At 39.3% G+C, this 18,742-nt stretch overlaps 1 protein-coding gene across 1 annotated transcript; it reads left to right on the forward strand.

Moving 5' to 3' along the window:
* Positions 1-477: 477 nt before the first annotated feature.
* Positions 478-2,453, forward strand: LOC104427648 (cytochrome P450 94A2). Its single transcript, XM_010040713.3, has 2 exons — positions 478-1,316; positions 1,494-2,453. The coding sequence occupies exons 1-2, from the start codon at positions 540-542 to the stop codon at positions 2,268-2,270; spliced, it is 1,554 nt and encodes a 517-aa protein (XP_010039015.1). The 5' UTR covers positions 478-539; the 3' UTR covers positions 2,271-2,453.
* The last annotated feature ends 16,289 nt before the right edge of the window (positions 2,454-18,742 follow it).

Raw genomic sequence — 18,742 nt, forward strand, 5'->3', positions numbered from 1 at the left:
AAAAATGTCCACAATAACATTGGCCTATTACATAGGATCGTTAGCATCCACGTCAGCAATTTCGGACCTAAATTAGCCGAATGAATTAAATTGGTACTAGTGTGAAAAGGTTCATGATCAAATTGGCCCAATCGAAATGTTTATGATTGAATTGATATCAATGTTATATATGTTTAGATTTTTTTTTTTTTTGAACTTTTCCCCAATTTCAAAAGACCTATTCTCCTGCATGTCTTTTATTGGTATGTCAAAAGTGAGTGATGTTCATATTTACAATCCACCCATAAAGTTGGAGGATTTTCCGACCCAAAATAGAGGAAGACATGAACTTTTTGGTTGTACAAAGTAATTGTCTACTTGTTTACTACCAAGAGAAAATCCCGTGATAAGCGTTGGCGTTAGACTATAAGTTCGTACTTTTCTTCTTTTTATGTCATGCTGCATATATCTTCGTGTATATATAGCTCGCTCTCAAGTCTCAGTTTTCTACTACATTGAACTAACAAGAGAGACTTGAGACACCAAGACAAGCAGCAACCATGTTCACCGAGCTGCTCTTCTCCTTCTTCCTCCTCATCGTCTCTCTCTTCTCAATCCTCTTCACCAGCAAAAATTCCATCGCTCATCACAAGAAAACAATACCATCGCCACCCACTAACAATCTCCTCCCAAAATCTTATCCGATTATCGGCTCCTACTTTGCGATCTACGCGAACCGTGAGCGGCGCGTTGAGTGGCTCTCTGACATGATCAAGCTTTCCCCATCTGCCACCTTCGTCCTCGACCGCTTCTTTGGCCAGCGCCAGGTCTTCACCGGCAACCCCTCCAATGTTCAGCATATCCTCAAGACCCACTTCAGCATCTACCCGAAGGGTAAGCTCCTCCGCTGCAGCCTCCGTGACTTCCTCGGTGACGGCATCTTCAACATCAACGGCGATGCCTGGAAGTTCCAGAGGCAGGTCTCAAGTCACGAGTTCAACCGCAAGTCCCTGCGCAAGTTTGTCGAGCATGTGGTGGACGCTGAGCTCTCAGGCCGCCTCGTCCCCATTCTTGACTCTGCCGCCAAGACCGGCGCCGTGCTCGACCTGCAGGACATCCTGCTGCGGTTCACGTTTGACAACATATGCAAGATTGCTTTCGGGTACGACCCAGCATATCTTCTTCCCTCACTTCCGCCAGCCCAGTTCGCTGAATCATTCGAAGAAGCCGTCATGATCAGCAGTGGAAGGCTGAATTCGATCTTGCCCATCATATGGAAGCTCAAGAGGTTTCTCTGCATTGGTTCGGAGAAGCGTCTCAAGAAGGCCGTTTCTCAGGTTCGGTACCGAGAAGTTATTTTATCTAACAGTTACATCACCGAGTCGCATGACCAACTTATGGCAATATGATCGAATTCTATAACAAATTTTGCATTTAAATGCTAAAAAAATCTAATTTCTTCCTTCTTAGATTGTTGGAATGACTGTATGACTGATGCTAATAATATGTTTCAGGTGAGAGGCTTCGCGAGAGACCTCATAAGAGAGAAGAAAGAGAAGATAAGAGAGCGTCGATTGCAAGACGTCGATCTCGAACTCGACATCCTGTCTCGGTTCTTGATGTCAGGCCACTCTGATGAAGACTTTGTGATCGACATTGTCATCAGTTTCATCCACGCTGGCCGTGACACCACTTCGGCCGCGTTGACGTGGTTCTTCTGGCTTGTCTCGCAGAACCCGCGAGTGGAGAGAGAGATACTCGATGAGATTGCAGAGAAGACGGGGACACCGTTGGCCGTTTATGAGGAGACGAAGGACATGGTGTACACACACGCCTCGCTGTGCGAGGGCATGAGGCTATACCCTCCTGTTCCCGTGGACACGAAGGAAGCCACTATCGATGACGTTTTGCCAGATGGGACGCACGTGAAGAAGGGGACGAGGGTGGTGTACCATCCATACGCGATGGGCAGGCTACCGGAGCTGTGGGGCTCAGACTGGCCGGAGTTTAGGCCAGAGAGGTGGCTGGCAGTGGGGGCCGGAGGAGGGAAATGGGGCTTCGTCGGGCGGGACCCGTACGAGTACCCGGTCTTCCAAGCGGGGCCTAGGATTTGCTTGGGAAAAGAGATGGCATTCCTCCAGATGAAGAGGGTGGTCGCCGCCGTGCTAGGGCGGTTCAGGGTGGTGCCAGCATTGGAGAAGGGGGCCGAGCCAGCGTACTCGGCCGACTTGACGTCAAAGATGAAGGGCGGGTTCCCAGTGAGGATTCAAGAGAGGAATGGATTATTGTAGGATATGTACACAAGTGATTCGTGCATGGACGTTTCATGGCTTGTCGTGTTATAATTGCGTTATGATAATGGAAAGTGCGATTTGTATGAGCTTGTTTCAAAATGTACTTTTGCTCTTGGGCATAGAAAATATCTGAGGAAGCATGTCTAATTAGGGTAGGGTGTTTCGCCCCCCTAAAAAAAATATTGGGGTGTCTAACTACTCTAATGAGTAATGACAAATCGCAAGGGAATCTCCAACCTCTTGAATATTTTTAGGATTTATTTCAATTACACGGCTTGCGTAACAATTTAGTACCCAATCTATAATTATCACCATTAATTTAGATAATTGATTAATGCCTTAAATTATAACTATCCACATCAATAGCGATAGATGTGAGTCGAGCTTTGGTAACAAAAAGGATTACTTATATTCTGTATCCCTGTAAATATTTAGTTTTATAGACTGGATTCCAAAATTATATCCACGTTTTTAGGGTTTGCCAATTGGGTAAAAAAGTATTGTTCATTTGTCATGTCATGTCTAATATTTTCCTCCCTATATTTTACTGTTATTACTATTGTTGTTGCTGCTGCTGTTATTTCAATTGTAACTAGACATTGTTTGAAATGAAAAAAACAAAAAAAATGTTAACAAAACCACGAGTACAGATTGCGATGTCATCAATACGCACTATGGTTTCCACCAAAGCATAAAGTACTTTCTTTGATGTGTGGGCAAGATCGGTCTTCCACAGAGCAAAAGGTGGGCATCAACATATTTCTAAATGCTCTTGGAGGATCAATTTTCCACTTAAAAGGATCATGGGGGGCACTTGATAGACGAAATTTCTCATTTTCCTTGAAACAATCATGTTCCCGACATATGTGGTACTTATTGAGCAGCTGAATGTTCCCCGAATGATATGTATGTGCATATATGAGTGGGATTCCACTTTATGGGAGCTTGAGACTTATGTCAATCTGTAACAACTGATTTTTCCTCATGCATCATATGACCTAAAATTGGTGGGATCAAAATTAACTGCTCTGTTAACTTCAACCCTGAGATAATTGCGTGTTTGGATACTCTTCCTCACATGCAAGCTGAACTTTGGCCTAATACTAATTGCAGAAATGTATATTAACGGAGGCAAATAAGGATTTTGGAAAGATTTGAACTTAAGATCTCTTACTCTAATACCACGTAAAATTTTATAAGTTTACTAAAATTGTTATAAAAATCAAAGCTATTAGAAGAATGTGTGCTTTATTATTTAAATACTCTAATAATTTATCTTGATTGTTGATAGTCAAAAACTTTCCGTGGGTGGTGGGCATGTTATTCGCTCAATCATATCTACGGTGACAAAAATGCGTGTTGCAAAATGTATTGCCAAGTTAGTGACAACAGAGGCTACTGATATGTGGTCTAGAAAACATTTTCTTGTAGATTACATATGGATATTTCATTTCCAAAAATTTCAGATTCTCGAATCTTAGATGAACTTTAGAGAAACATTGTAAATGATTGTACTTTAACAATATTCTTATAAAATAGAATCTCAATTATTAAGTTTATTAAAATTCTCAAATCTTAGATGATTCTCGTAAAAAAGAAAGGAATATGTGAATATCCCGATTTGAACACAAAAGAAGAAGAAGTAACAGTTTAAGAAAGGTTTCTAAAATTATTTCAATTTATGTATATTAAAGGTATGCATTTCCTTAGTCATCAATCTTACCATTAATGAGGTCTTGGTGAGAGTTATTTTGCACCATTTAAATTTTTAGGGCATGTCTAAAGTTAATTGAGGTGTGAAAATAGCATGAGCCTTATTTTATTTATTTCGTAAAATCCAAATTGGCTCTAGTCTAGTCAGATGATAGAATCCCGAAGCTTATATTGTTACAGAAATTGATCCCTCCTCAATATATTACAACGAAACAATTTTGCCAATATAATGAAAACTAAATCAAGAGCAATGGGACAATATCGGTGAAAAGATATTGGAAATTCAATTTACTTACTTCTAATTGGACTTGAGTATGTCCTTAAAAGGCTCAACGGAGGAAACGAGCGGGAGAACTGCCCTTGGGTGGGAAATCCCGCGCTGTCCTCCTATTCCCTCTCTGTTGAGAAGACAAAGATAGATAGGGAATTAGAGGACCTCACAATAGTGAAGGTAGACATCACGTTAGGATTTCGGTCTAGACTACTACTGGGTAGGTAGGTATAGTAGTCTCACGCGCTTGGAGTGAGTGAGGGTGGGTTAAATGCCCACAACTGGGTTGACACACCTTATGGCACTGTCCTCAACCATAGGTTGACCTAGTTCCCTCAGTTGAGGACAGTGCCGTTCTATTTTGTGGAAATGATTATAGAATTAATTAGGACTGAAAATCAATAACTTGATTTTTTTATAATTGATTTTTTCTTTTATCATTAACAAAAACAAGCTATTCTTTTCCTAATCTTTTATTGTCAAGTTCTGACAAAGATTGTTCTTTCATTGCCTGGATTTAGGATGGAGGGCTGACTTTTTCATTGCTAGGAATAGCCTATACTATCTGAACTTTCATATAGAGAAAGACCTACTTTTTAGGGTCTTGGATCTTTTTCTTTCTCTCATATATTTCCATATACCTATTTTATAAGTGTTGTACCAATGGGGACAAATGCTTAAGTGAATAATTCTAGTTTACCTCTTACATTATTTAATATTAAAGTTTGAATCCTTTTTTTTCCCACAAACAACCTTTCTTAGATAAGCCAAATCAAAAGTTATCTTGACGACCCTTTTGAGCTGTGACCTAACTTTAGGATATTAGTTTAATTATTACATCACGAATAAAATGACATATTTCCCTCTTTAACCTCAATAATCGAATGAACGAAATCAATTGGATGGTAAAATGAAAGTAAATAACAAAAAATAAGGTTTTACATGACCCGTTGTTGTCAAGGCAAAAAGATAATGCGGATTTTCACTGTATGAGAGCAGAATTAGCTCCTAAGTACAAGGAGATACTATCGATATTAAATCACTTTTTCAAGAAATATGCTATATGCATCTGTTAACAATCTCTTAGCATCAGAGCACAGTGAATGACTCAAATATTATTTGGCAAACAAATAAAATAAAAGAGATTTAAATCCCGACACTCATTCGTTAAAATTATCTAAAAAGTCCTAAACCTATTATGCAGCAGCCACTCAGTCCTGAACTCTTCAATTTAACCAATTTAATCCCAACTCTTTTTATGATTTTCCAATTTAATTCTTCCGACCAATTTCGGTAGGAAATCATTGATGTGATGGGCCGATTAGCACCCACCACGTACATGGCATGATTGACGTTAATGTTAACGATATATATATTTGTAAATCTTCTGATAAGGGCCGTGATACTCTCTGTCAGTGGCTAGCAACCAATCAGCCACCAGCCATGTGTACTCCCTCCCCCCGCCCTTTTATAAAAAAAAAATAATAAAAACTTTGCAGCCCTCGCATCACAAGATCTTAGCGAGTGAGCTATAATTAAGCACCAAACAAATGTTACCACATCTCAAACATTATTCTTACATTTTAACCCTTCCAAAAAGTTGTATCTACTTATTTGTTGCACCTGCTGTCTATATTTTAGTTTAATCACCAAAGGAAATGCTGTGATTTTCTACGCATTGGCTTTTTGATGTTATTTGTATTTAATTACTAGACAATCGAGCATTCTGTTGTTAATTATAATTATGTTTCATAAGTACCCCTAGAGCAATTCTCTAGCATGACTTTGTTTTTTGCTCGGCTGCTGATAGAATATACATCAAAGGCAGCAAAAGTGAGGAACTAAAATCAGATAGGCGGTTACCTTCCGGTCAAGATAAGTACTTCATGACTTTAGCATTTACTTGACAAAGTACCAATTGTAATCCAGACGCATGGACAAGGAGATTGTGTTATTCAGAGGCTCATAAAACACAATGTAAGCCCTATAAAATGGTTGAATCCTGGCTTTTGATTTATATAGATGGCTTTGATCTAGGGCAATTTGGATGTAGTCGGTGGGTGTGGGAATAATTAAATATTAAACCACACATTTATCTAATAGTTCAAGTTTTTAGAACAATTAACAATGATTCCATAAAATCTCATAAAGTATCAAAACTAAAGGTCTCAAGTTCAAATCATTTTAGATTCCATTTGCCTTACCAATTAAATATGTCCATGTCTAGTCCTGGACAAAAAAAAAAAAAAAAAAACTAGATTAAACGCGAGGGAAAGTGTTAGAATAATTAAATATTAAACCATATTTATCTAAGAACTTAAACTTTTAGAACAGTTAGTGAGTATCAAACATGTGATCTCCACTTCTTGAATGAATAATCCCTTAACACCCGAAGCAACTCTATCGACCCCAGAAAGTTTAGAGAGCATTCTTTGAATACACATTAATATTGCATTTGAAGTTTATTATGGCATTATATTGACACAGTTTCACGGCACCTTGTAACATCATGCCCTTTATAAATTCCATTTCCCTCTAGTGGATTCCCGCTCATCTCATTCTCTATATTTAGATTTATATGCAGTCCTGATATGATTTTCCTCCAATTTACACATAATAGAATACGAAGTCTAGTTTTCTAATTCCATCAGTTGCGAGAAATCTTAAGTAGGTTAGTGATGACTACTCCAATGATAACCTTGTAATCAACATCTTAATTACCATGTCTGGCAACTGATTAAGTGCCACCAATTTTCTAACCCCAGATTATATCATTTAGTGAAAATGAATTCACATGCTGTGTTCTTCTTACCCATCTCCTAAAGACGAAGCACAACATTAATCGAATTGAAGAGATAAATAAAGGAAAATCTACTTCAAACCACCCACATGGAGCCGAGCAATACCAGAGAATTTGGCATTCTCTTTTATCATGCATTATGTCAACATGCGTTGGCTTTTTCGCCTCCATTTTCGTCCACTATATTATGATATCTCTTTCCTTGCGGTATGGTGTTTGTCACTAGAAGAAGCGGGAACTTTAAGCAGTGGTGCAGGCACTATCCCAAAGCCTACACCAATGTTTGTCGAACTCCTCCACAAAAGTAGTAAAAAGTGCCCCAAAAATTATAAATTTGTTGCATTGATATCAATTCAGGTCTAAACTTCTTAATTTGATCAATTTAATTATAAACCTTTCACATTTATATCAATTGAGTTCATCGGGCTAAATTAAACAGGAAATTGCTGATGTGAACGCCAACTATCTTACGTGACAGCTAGCATTGACCTGTACAATTTTTATATTTCTAATAGTTTGTACGAATTTTATTCTTTTTTATTTCTTTTTCTTCCATGGCCTGTGTTGGCAAGCCGATGGCCTCACCACTGCTTGAATGAAAGTTGGCCTCGCCGAGCCTCAGAGTTAGCTTGTTCATTCTAGAGTTTTTCTTATTCTTGCTAGAGTTAGCTTCAATGGGCTTTAATGGTGGGAAGCTCCAACAAAGGCGGTCCACTCTACGATGGAGCTGTTGCCTTACGATCACAGTGAGTAATGCGTGAGGACCCAATTCAGGAGATTAAATGTTACCAATTAGTGTGAGGAGGTGGGTGATGCGTGAAGTTCAATCTAGTGAAGTGGGAGTGTATCGCAAGATCTTTTTGATATGGTGGAGAGGAATTTCCAGTATGGTTCCAAATTAGAGAAGCCGAGGTCATGTGACCTAAAGGCAACCTAGATCTGGCCCTTCAACCGTTTGTGACCCACGCAAGGACCACCAAACATGGACGATGCCAGGTGAGGCAACACCAAGGTCATGTGATTGTCGCCAAAGGGCTAGATCTGGGTCACTTGACCCTTGACCTTGTCCTCAATCTCGACCCACAACAACTTGTTGGAGAAACATCTCCAAATAATTTTGATGATTTCCGAACTATCTTTAATATAATATTTACTATGATAACTGCAGATGTTTGTGACAAGTGTTCAAAGACTATGGGATGACCATTGTGTGATCTAGTTGGTAAAGATTGCAATATGTGATGATATGATTTTTCCATAAACAACATCAACGAATCTAAAGATCAGCTGATGTTAATGTTTGTGTCCATGCTAAATATATTGAGTCATTGGAAATGGTGCAACAACATTCTTTTGATAATGTTTGTTGGTTTAGTAAAATAGTCGTTGTGGAGTAGCTGTGCAAAAAAGCAGAATCCAAATATTAATACAAAATGAGATACTAGGTTGTTTGACAAGTTTATCCGAAATTGTGGCAATAGGACAGTAGTAGAAGCTATTCTCAGGTAGCTTGCAAATGTTTATGAAAAAAGGATTGTATGGGCAGTTATTTCTTTGGACAGTAGCACCGATGACAACTCTAACCACCTTCAATAGCAAGATGAAGATGGGTATAAAAGAGAAGATCTTTGAAACTAAATGTTAGACATGTGCAAATACCAAGACCAGAAATTTGTTAGGAGTTGTGTATTCCAAGCAAAACAATCTCATTCAATTGTTTTTTCTGAGTATTGTATTATTGTTGTCTTAGTAATTGTGCTAAATATTAAGTGTACAAGAGTAAGAGAAGCAGCTGAGTTCTAATAGTATGATCTATTATATAAAAAGATTAGTGCTTGCCAATTATAACTTATTGAGTAATTACTAGTGCAATTCGATCCAACTTGTGGCTGTGAGTTTGACGAGCGGGCATAGGCTTGGTGACAAAGTCAAACCACTATACATTGTTGCGTGATGCTTTTTTCTCCCTTATTTCTTTCAAAAGCACACAATGTGCTCACGAGTTTTGAAACATCAACTTGACCTAATCTTTACTTAGTAATAGCTAATTTCTGTGAAAGATTGTCAAAGTTTTTAAAACAACCTATTCACCCCTATCTAGATTTGTTAGCCCCCAACAATTGGTTACAGAGCCCTATTACTCGTTATTTAAAGTGTATTTCTTCTGAATATAAAGATTTTCTCTTATGGCTAGCTTTGGTAGTTTCTTTACCAATGATGGTCAAGCTCCTAACAAGCCACCTTACTTTGATGGAAGCAATTATGTTTACTAGAAGCAAATGATACAATCTTACATTAAAGCTACAAATCTTGATATGTGGAATGTGATTGAAAATGGCATAGCCATGCCCACCAAGCTCTTGCTATAGATATCAGCTTCGGTGAGTTATACTATCTATCTATATTAGTTTCGGTGAGCTATACTATCTATCTATATGAGCTTTAGTGAGCTATACTATTTATCTTTATCAGCTTAGGCGAGCATTCACATTTATCAGCTTAGGTAAGCAGTGATCGTTTCAATGAAACGAGTTGATAGATAGTATTGGTAGATAGATAGTATTAATGGATAGATGGTAGTGATTGGTTGAGTGTTTTAACCGTAGTGACTTGTAGGAAGGAATTGTGTCTATTTTACTAAATCAACAAACATTATCAAACAAACATTGATGTACTGTGACATCCTGATTTTCAACCTTGTTTTCGATTATATGAAATGGGCTTTTCATCGACGCTCCTATGGTCTTTTTCTCTGAGTTGATCACTCAAGATAACTAATCTATTAGGTGAAGCTGTTAAGGAATTTATATGTGACTGACTTGAGAATTCGACCAGATATCGATTGCTCGATTGTGCTAATCTACAAGGGTCAATACAGCACCGTTAAAATCGATTAGAGACCGGAGATAGGTCGATTTGACAGAATCATGTAATTAAAGTGTGAGTGATTCCACTTGATTGCAAAATTATTATCGAACGACACTAGACTGATTTTTCTATCGTTTCCATACCTTGTAACCGTATTTGAAACCTTGAGATTTTCACAACAACCAAGAGTTGCCAATGAGTCGAAGATGTACAATGTGGCATGAAAATAATTGACCACGAGTCAATTGCGCTAAAAATTCCTAGAAGCTACTCAGTAAGTTAGGTCATGCTAAAATCTCGTTAGGTTGAAATTAACCATAAAATTGAACCCGATTTCAGAATTTGAAAGTTCTGTCATGTCACGATTTATTTTAGGAACGTTGACTCATCCTCTAAAGAATTTGCGGCGAGTCTGGATTTTTGGTGAAAATTCAAATTTGGGCAATTTTGGACCAGGAAGTTCGGAGTGCCTTTTTTGGTGCATTTTTTACCTTCAAGTTGGATCATTTGGTGAGGAGAAAAATCATGAATTTAATGTGGATACCTTAGTTGGAATTTTTGGACTGCAATTGGGATTGAATTGGAGTGGAATTGAGTTGAAAATGGTGAGGGATTGCACAAAATTCGTATGCCAAGGGGGGTGCAACATTTCAGCATCCTTTTGGCTTGCAAAGGAAGATGGTGGGGGCAGCCATTCAAGCATTTGGGATATTTATGTTGACTTGTGAGGCTTGTTGTCCCCCTTCAGCCAGCAGAACTCCTTCTTCTTCTTCCTTGCCTCTCTAGTCTCCATTGTTGCTATTTGAGAGCCGAAGAAACAGTAGAGATCAAGCCAAGACTAGCAGCAGTCGTCGACCTGTCATGCCCCAATCCTTCAAGCGTGTGCCCATCCCTCGGTGGTCGATTAATTTGTGACAACCTAGGACGTGTCGCCGACCCATTTATTTTAATGCGCATGCATAAGCGAATAATTAAATCCATAAACAACACGAAGATGAGATAGGAAACTAGGGCAACAATTTTCAAAAACCAAATCACACCTTTATACATAACAGACTAAGTCATATACAATATTAGCTGATATATACAAGGTCTACAAAAATTTGGGGGGGGTTACAAAACCTCTAAGGATTGGAGTCTTCAACTAGGGCGAGTTGATAAATAGTATTGGTAGATAGATAGTATTAATGGATAGGTGGTAGTGATTGGTTGAGTGTTTGAACCGCACTAACTTGTAGGAAGGAGCTGAGGCAAAGATAAGTCACCTATCTCTTGTGTGCATAGGTAGCCTTCAGGTGTATTTTCTTCCTAGTCGGATTTTAAGGGGTGAACTTGCTAAGACATTGTCTCATATCGTTGTGGGATAATTTATAGGTCCTTAGATGGCTGTACCTCCCGAATGTCTTGGCCAACCAAAGAAGGTCATCGAATAGCACGCTCTGATTCCCCTCCCTAGGAGCCAAGGAGCTTAAGTTTACAAACTCGTGAGATCCACTGTCTGGGTTGATGCGGGTCTACCCCATAGGTACCCCATAAATTTATATTGTGGTATCGTTACGGCAAGATGGATCCAAAGAAGACCCCTTTTCAAAGTCTGAGATTCATAGGTTGGTAATAGAGATCGCTTTTGGTGAGGGTACGATTGACCCTCCAGGTGGTGCAATGGTAGACTCGAATCTTTCGGATCCAGAGTCCTTGGAGTATTCAATTGAAGACTTGAATGCTTAGAGGTTTTGTAACCCCCCCCCCCTTTTGTAGACCTTGTATATATTGGCTAATATTGTATATGACTTAGTCTGTTATGTATAAAGGTGTGATTTAGTTTTTGAAAATTGTGGCCCTACTTTCCTATCCCATCTTCGTGTTGTCTAGGGATTTAATTATTCGCTTATACATGCACATTAAAATGAATGGGTCGGCAACGCATTCTAGGACGTCGCAAATTAATCGACCACCGAGGGATGGGCACATGCTTGGAGGATCGAGGCATGATAGGTTGACCGTTTCTGCTGGTCTTGGCTTGATCTCTATTGTTTCTTGGGCTCTCAAATAGTAACAATGGAGACTAGAGAGGCAAGGAAGAAGAAGAAGGAGTTCTGCTGGTTGAAGGGGGACAACAAGCCTCACAAGTCAACATAAATATCCCAAATGCTTGAGTGGCTACGCCCACCATCTTCAGCCTCATCCACAGCCCATTTTCCTCCCTCAAATCTTCCTTTGCAAGCCAAGAGGATGCTAAAATGTTGCACCCCCCCTCGGCATACGAATTTTGTGCAATCCCTCACCATTTTCAACTCAATTCCACTCCAATTTAATCCCAATTGCAATCCAAAAATTCCAACCAAGGTATCCACATTAAATTTGTGATTTTTCCTTGCCAAACAATCCAACTTGAAGGCAAAAAATGCACCCAAAAATGGCCCTCCAAACTTCTTGGTCCAAAATCGCCCAAATTTGAATTTTCGCTAAAATTCCGGACTTGCTGAAAATTCTTCAGAGGATGAGTTGACATTCCTAAAATAAATCGTAACATGACAGAACTTTCAAATTCTAAAATCGACTTCAATTTCATGATCAATTTCAATCGGACGCAATTTTAGTGTGATCTAACCTACCAGGTAGCTTTTATGAATTTTTAGCGCAATTGACCCGGGTCAATTATTTTCATGCCACATTGTACATCTTCGACTCATTGGCGACTCTTGGTTGTTATGAAAATTTCGAGGTTTCAAATACGGGCACAAGGTACAGAAATGACAGAAATATCGGTATAGTATTGTTCGACAAGAATTTTGCAATCAAGTGGAATCACCCACACTTTAATTACAAGCCTCTGTCGAATCAACCTATCTCCGGTCTTTGATCAATTTTAATGGTGCCGTATTGACTCTTGCAGATTAGCATGGTCGAGCAGTCGATATTTGGTCGAATTCTCAAGTTAGTCACATTTAAATTCCTTAACATCTTCACTTGATAGTTTAGTTATCTCGTGAGTGATCAGCTCAAAGAAAAAGACCATAGGCTTGTCGATGAAAAGCCCATTTCATATAATCAAAAATAGGTTTGAAAATCAAGATGTCATAATACATCAATGTTCATTTGATAATGTTAGTTGGTTCAGTAAAATAGCTATTGTGGAGTGGATGTGCTCAATAGCAGAATTTGGATGTTAACAAAGAACGAGATACTAGGCTATATGACAGATCTGCTAGAAGTTGCAATCATGAGATAGCAACATAAGCTATTTTCAGGTAATCAGCAAAAGTTTAGGAAAAATGATTGTATGGATAGTTCTATCTTTGGACAGCAGCACTAATGGTAACTATAACGGCTCTTTACTTCTCCAAACCACCTTCAATAGAAAGGCTGAAGATGGGTATAAAAGTGAAGATTGTTGAAGCCAAATGTTAGACACATGTATATACAAAGACCAAGAATATGCTAAAAGCTATGTCCCAAGCAAAACTATCTCATTAGACTATTTCTATGAGTATCGTATTCTTTTGCTATCTTAGTAATATTGTTAAAGATTAAGTGTACAAGAGTAAGAGCAGCAATTGAGTCTTGATAGTAGGGGGTGAGCCATTTTGAGTTCCTTACAGATTCCACATAGAACTTGGAACCTACCTTCAAGTATAGGTTCTTTATTTTTTGGAACCTAGAACTTACCCATTGGAGTCTAAAACTTGGAACTTACCCTGTCACTAGTTTTGGGGTCGGTTCTAGGTTCTATCAGGTTTTTTTTGGGTGGGGGGGGTGGTTTCATATTTAGTTAAATAAAATGACAATGAACGCAACAATACCGAACAAGTTTGTATTGAAATGGATGTTGCTGCCGTGTAAGAGGACATCACCAACTCCTCTTAAAGTCGCATCCCATGGCTGCATACTGTTATTTGAATGCAGAAAAACTAATACCCAACCAGCGAGTGATTTATTTGGCCACTAATCAGATTTCACATCTCATGGAATCTAAAAACATCAAAGTCGGTCTCGGGGAGTGGCAAGGCTGAATGTAAGTACCAAAAGCGATAAGCCAAGTGTGTCTGGGAGGGAAAAAATTATTGGCTTCACCTTTGAACACAAGTTATAGCCTAAGCCTATCACAGCCACCAAAAACAGCCCGACCTATAGATATCCTATATGTACTGCTCCCTCTGTTGCCAACTCTAGTGTCATAAGGCATCTAGTTCTAAAGCAAGCTATAAGCACATAGATGAACGTACGCAGGAAATATGTGATGTTACTAAGCACAGTAAATTACTAGAAGGTAGCTGATGATCAAATAAGTAGTAAAGGACAAGAAGATGGAAGACAGAACCTTCCACATCTAGGGATCTCTGGATCTTCTTCCTCGTACTACTTGAGCTGCCAAAATTGGAACTTTTTCACTCACAACTACGCAAAGGATGATATTCAATCGACTCCAACTCCCACTTTGCTGCATCAAGCCTTCTTTGCTCCTCTTCCTATCGAAAGACAAGTTAGGAGGACCATTTCATTTCTGGAGCATATAGAAAAGAGCATAGCACAATGCTCAACTTGACCATATAATCAACCCATATATGAGAACTAAACCCATCGGATGGAAGTGTAATGGGAGATGCTGGTAAACTAAAATAAGTATTAGATGCTTACCACATATATTCATTTTGCTTTAAGTGGTCTATTTATCGACGATAATTCCAATTCTGTGATTGGAGTCATCTCCTCACATCCCTCCACTTCCATTGATAGTTATCTTGATAAGCCAATCAAGCAACAATCGAGGTTGAGCCTTCAAGGTCGAGCCTTGAAATAATATTCAGCTGCCACACAAAACAATGGATATATCTGAAATCTAAATAATCAGCTGCCACACAAAACAATCTAAATGCATAAGAGATAGATTTTCTCATTTACAAGTGAGGACAAAGAAGCACTTCACACGTCATTTATCAGTTATCGTTGTTTTTCTTTTCTTTTTCTTTTTTTTTTTGGGGGCGGGGGGGGGGTGGCGTCAAAACGACCTGATCACTTCATTAAATCACCTTCTTTCTCCTCACTTGTTTGCTTGCACCCTGTTCAGTTCTATCACACCATAGAAAGAAGACATATCTGCCCAACACAATAGAGGAAACACATGAGACTGTCACAACCATACTCTTGGAGGCCCCAATCACAACTTATTTCAGAATCATCAGATCATTTTCGTTTAATCTGCTCTTCACCGAACCCCTTTCGATTGTTCAAAGTTCGCACTATATATTTATCTTAGAACCGCCAAAACCGGCACAAATTCGATGGGTTTACTTCTTGATACATCCATTTAGGAGCTTCATTACACTTTCAAACACGTGCACCGGAAACTTTTAGGACCTGACATGAACTGAACAAGGAGAATGAAACTTGGAGATCGTGCAGCCAAATTGGTAGCAACTAATTTTCTGAGCCTATGGCCACTGATTGCTATGTATGAGCTCAAGAGTGCTAACTCCTTCCAACTTTATGTTATCTCAATTCAATAAGCAATCTATTCTTCCGGGACATTTGCTGCAAAAGGTATCAATAACACACATGGCATTGCCTCTATTTTTCCTTGCTAAGATACCATTATCAGGTCCCATTTTGCTCATTCAATACGCTGAGACAGCATCTACTTTTAAAACTACCAAGTACAATCCCTTAATTTTTTTTTTCCTCTATTGGTATGTAGAGCTCTCTCTACCTCCATGGTAGTTGTTTCCTCGCCCGAACCCTAATTTCACTGCTGCTCACCTTTACGCTTCCATTCCGTAGTTTGATTATGGTTTTCCCCTCATGTTTCATCTCACTTTCTCATTTGGAACAATCCAATTGTCCACAGACCCATTTCTGCCCATCACTTCTCCTCTCGTTTTACAATGGAACTCACCCCTAGATTCAGTTTCTGTTCATCTCTCCATCGTTGCATGCCCAATTCCCCTATTTTGCAGTTATCCTTGATTCCCGTGGCTCATTTTCACGCTTGCTTTAAGCCGTAATGTCTGTGGACCGGAGCCTGGAATTGTCAAAATCAACATAGATGGAGCTTACCCAACATCTCACAACGAAGGCGCAATAGCTTGTGTGTGCCGCGACTCTGTTGGCCACCTGCTCGACCGTTTTACCAATAGCATTACCACTTTTTTGACATTGGAAACATAGACATAAGCTTTCAATCTTACCCTCAAGTTTCTGCTGTAGAAAGGAAAGAATCAAGATCGTATCCTACTGGAATTCGACTGCTCAGTGCTAGTGGATGCAGTAGGAAACCCTAATTTGATTTCTTGGAAACATAGAGCTTTGTTTACTGAAGCTATGACATATCTGCCCTATTTTCCCCATCTCCAGATCTAGCACTGTCGACAGGCAGCTAATTTCATTGCTGATTAGGTTGCTAAAGCCCATAGGCTTACCTCACTTCCCTCAAATTGGGCTGTATCTCCTCCTCCTCACCTCTTGGATCTTTTGTATTTTGAAGCTTTGTACAGTGGTTGTTCATATGTGCGTTAGAATATAATACCGCTGTTTCGACCCCAAAAAAAAAAAAAAAAAAAACCCTCACCAAATTGTACACTCCATCGCACTCATTCAGTAAGCTGAGATAATCCTCAAAGGGAAAAAGGAAAGAAAAAAGAAAGAAAGTAACACTAAGGACGTGACAGGTGAGACGCGAGATCAAATGAGTATAGCAACAACAACAGCGAAGGGATAATTTCCAATAGCAAATTGAAACATTAGAGAGGAGAGCAACGGGGGAGGGCAGAGATCACAATTGCAAGGGAATAACTACTCACATGGACTAAATTGGCGCCTAAGCTCTCCAAACCTTCGACAATGTTGGCGTGGCGAGTTTGAGACTCTCGCAATAGCTGAGCTGAGCCATGGCCGGCAGCAAGGTGTAGGCAATATAGCAAATGAAACTAGATGCAGCGTCGCAGAGAGGACGGACAACAATAGAGATGAGAACTAAGAATAAAAAGAGAAGGGAAAGTATTGGGAGAGAGGAGACCAAAAGAATGATAGAAATTTTTAGGGTTTTATGTTATGGGAATCCTGGTTCCAATTCCGGTTCCAATTTCGATTCAGTTCCTACAAGAACTAGGAACTGGTGGTTCCTAAAAATTTGGAACCAAGAACTGGAGCCGCCCCCCCTCAGAATCAAGAACTGAACTAGACCCATCGGTCTTGCCACGCCTTGAACCTTGAGCGTGTGCACATTCCTCGATGGTCAATAAAATTTGCTACGTCCCTAGACATGTCACTGACCCATTTATTTTATTACACATGCGGAAACGAAATAAAAACATCTAACAACAAACAACATGTGATAGAAAAGCATGATACAAATTTCAGAAAACACTTTTATATATAAACTAGTATGTCTACAAAAATATTGGCTTTTAAAAAGAAGCTATCATACGACCTATTGATCGGACACATTCACCGATCCTTCAGACTCCAACTCCATAGGCTCCGGGGGCGTCAGGTCCTACACAGCTTCATCAGGAGGGTTAGCTGCACCCTTGCCTAGAGCAGCATTGACCATAACAGCGAGGATATCGAAGCCTTGATATTCTCACCGTGAATCGATGAGATACCCTTTGAGGTAGGCCCTATCCTATACCCATTGAGTCCATCGCGAAACTACGCCCTGAATCGATGAGATACCCTCTGAGGTAGGCCCTCATCGACCTAGACAGTGGTCACGACCAGCTCATAAACCCAATGACTCCCGGGAACAAGGACGTTTATGCTCTGCTCAGTAACAGACCGTGGCTGACCAAAACGTTCCGCAGGGACCACCATCTAGACTTGAAAAGAATGATCCCACGACAAGATGAGACAATGTCTTAGCAAGTTCACCCCTAAACCCCGACTTGGAAGAAAATACACCTAAAGGTGGCCTAACCACACAACCATACAATCACAGAGACTCACCTCGTCTTAGATCCTCCCTACACGTCAGCATAGTTCATATAAACAATGCATATAATAGATGCACACATCAATTGGAACACCTCACTAAAACTCAATCAATCATAGGGGTCTCGATTATAAGACTAAATCGTTATGACATGTCACATTATGTCCCACACAATTTTGTCCCATATTCAATCAATCATGCATTCCAATTTTAATCTCGACCTAATACGCACGGCCTACTCGACGTCCAGCGGTCTTTTGGCGTAACCAGGCATTGTCTCACCCCATTGAGCACAACAACGTCTACCTCGAGACGGTAATCCCGAAGAAGCATCGGTCCAAAATCTACTGCGACCGGCATTCATTGTCCAGAGGCATCTCAAATAGAGGCAACGTCAACCCGACACACATCGGGGACGGATTCTCATAACCCTTACACGATCACTCAAATATGGCTAAGGATACCGTGCATTGCACCCAAATGTCTTAATTAAGATAATGCACTTGGCCTATTTTCTTCGTATTAAAAACACCCAATGAACATAAGCGTGTGTGGGTACACAGTTAGATCGAACTTTAAAATTTGATATCCTTCATTTTAAAATCCCACTATTTGATATAGTATTTAAAAATATTTTCAATGTCAAAACTCGACACTTGGTAATTTCTAATTAATTACTAAAATTTCGTAATTTTGAAATAAGTACTCAAATTTCAAAATAAATACCACTCAATTTGCACAAATTAACACATAATTTCATAAACTAAGCACACCACTGCAATCGGCACGAAATTTCGATCACCGGCTATCCCGATATAATTTCTAGAAAATATTAAATAATGAAAAAAGATAACAAAATTAATTAAATAAATACCAATTAATTCAATAAC

The sequence above is a fragment of the Eucalyptus grandis genome, chromosome 2 (assembly GCF_016545825.1).
Source record: "Eucalyptus grandis isolate ANBG69807.140 chromosome 2, ASM1654582v1, whole genome shotgun sequence".
NCBI lineage: Eukaryota > Viridiplantae > Streptophyta > Magnoliopsida > Myrtales > Myrtaceae > Eucalyptus > Eucalyptus grandis.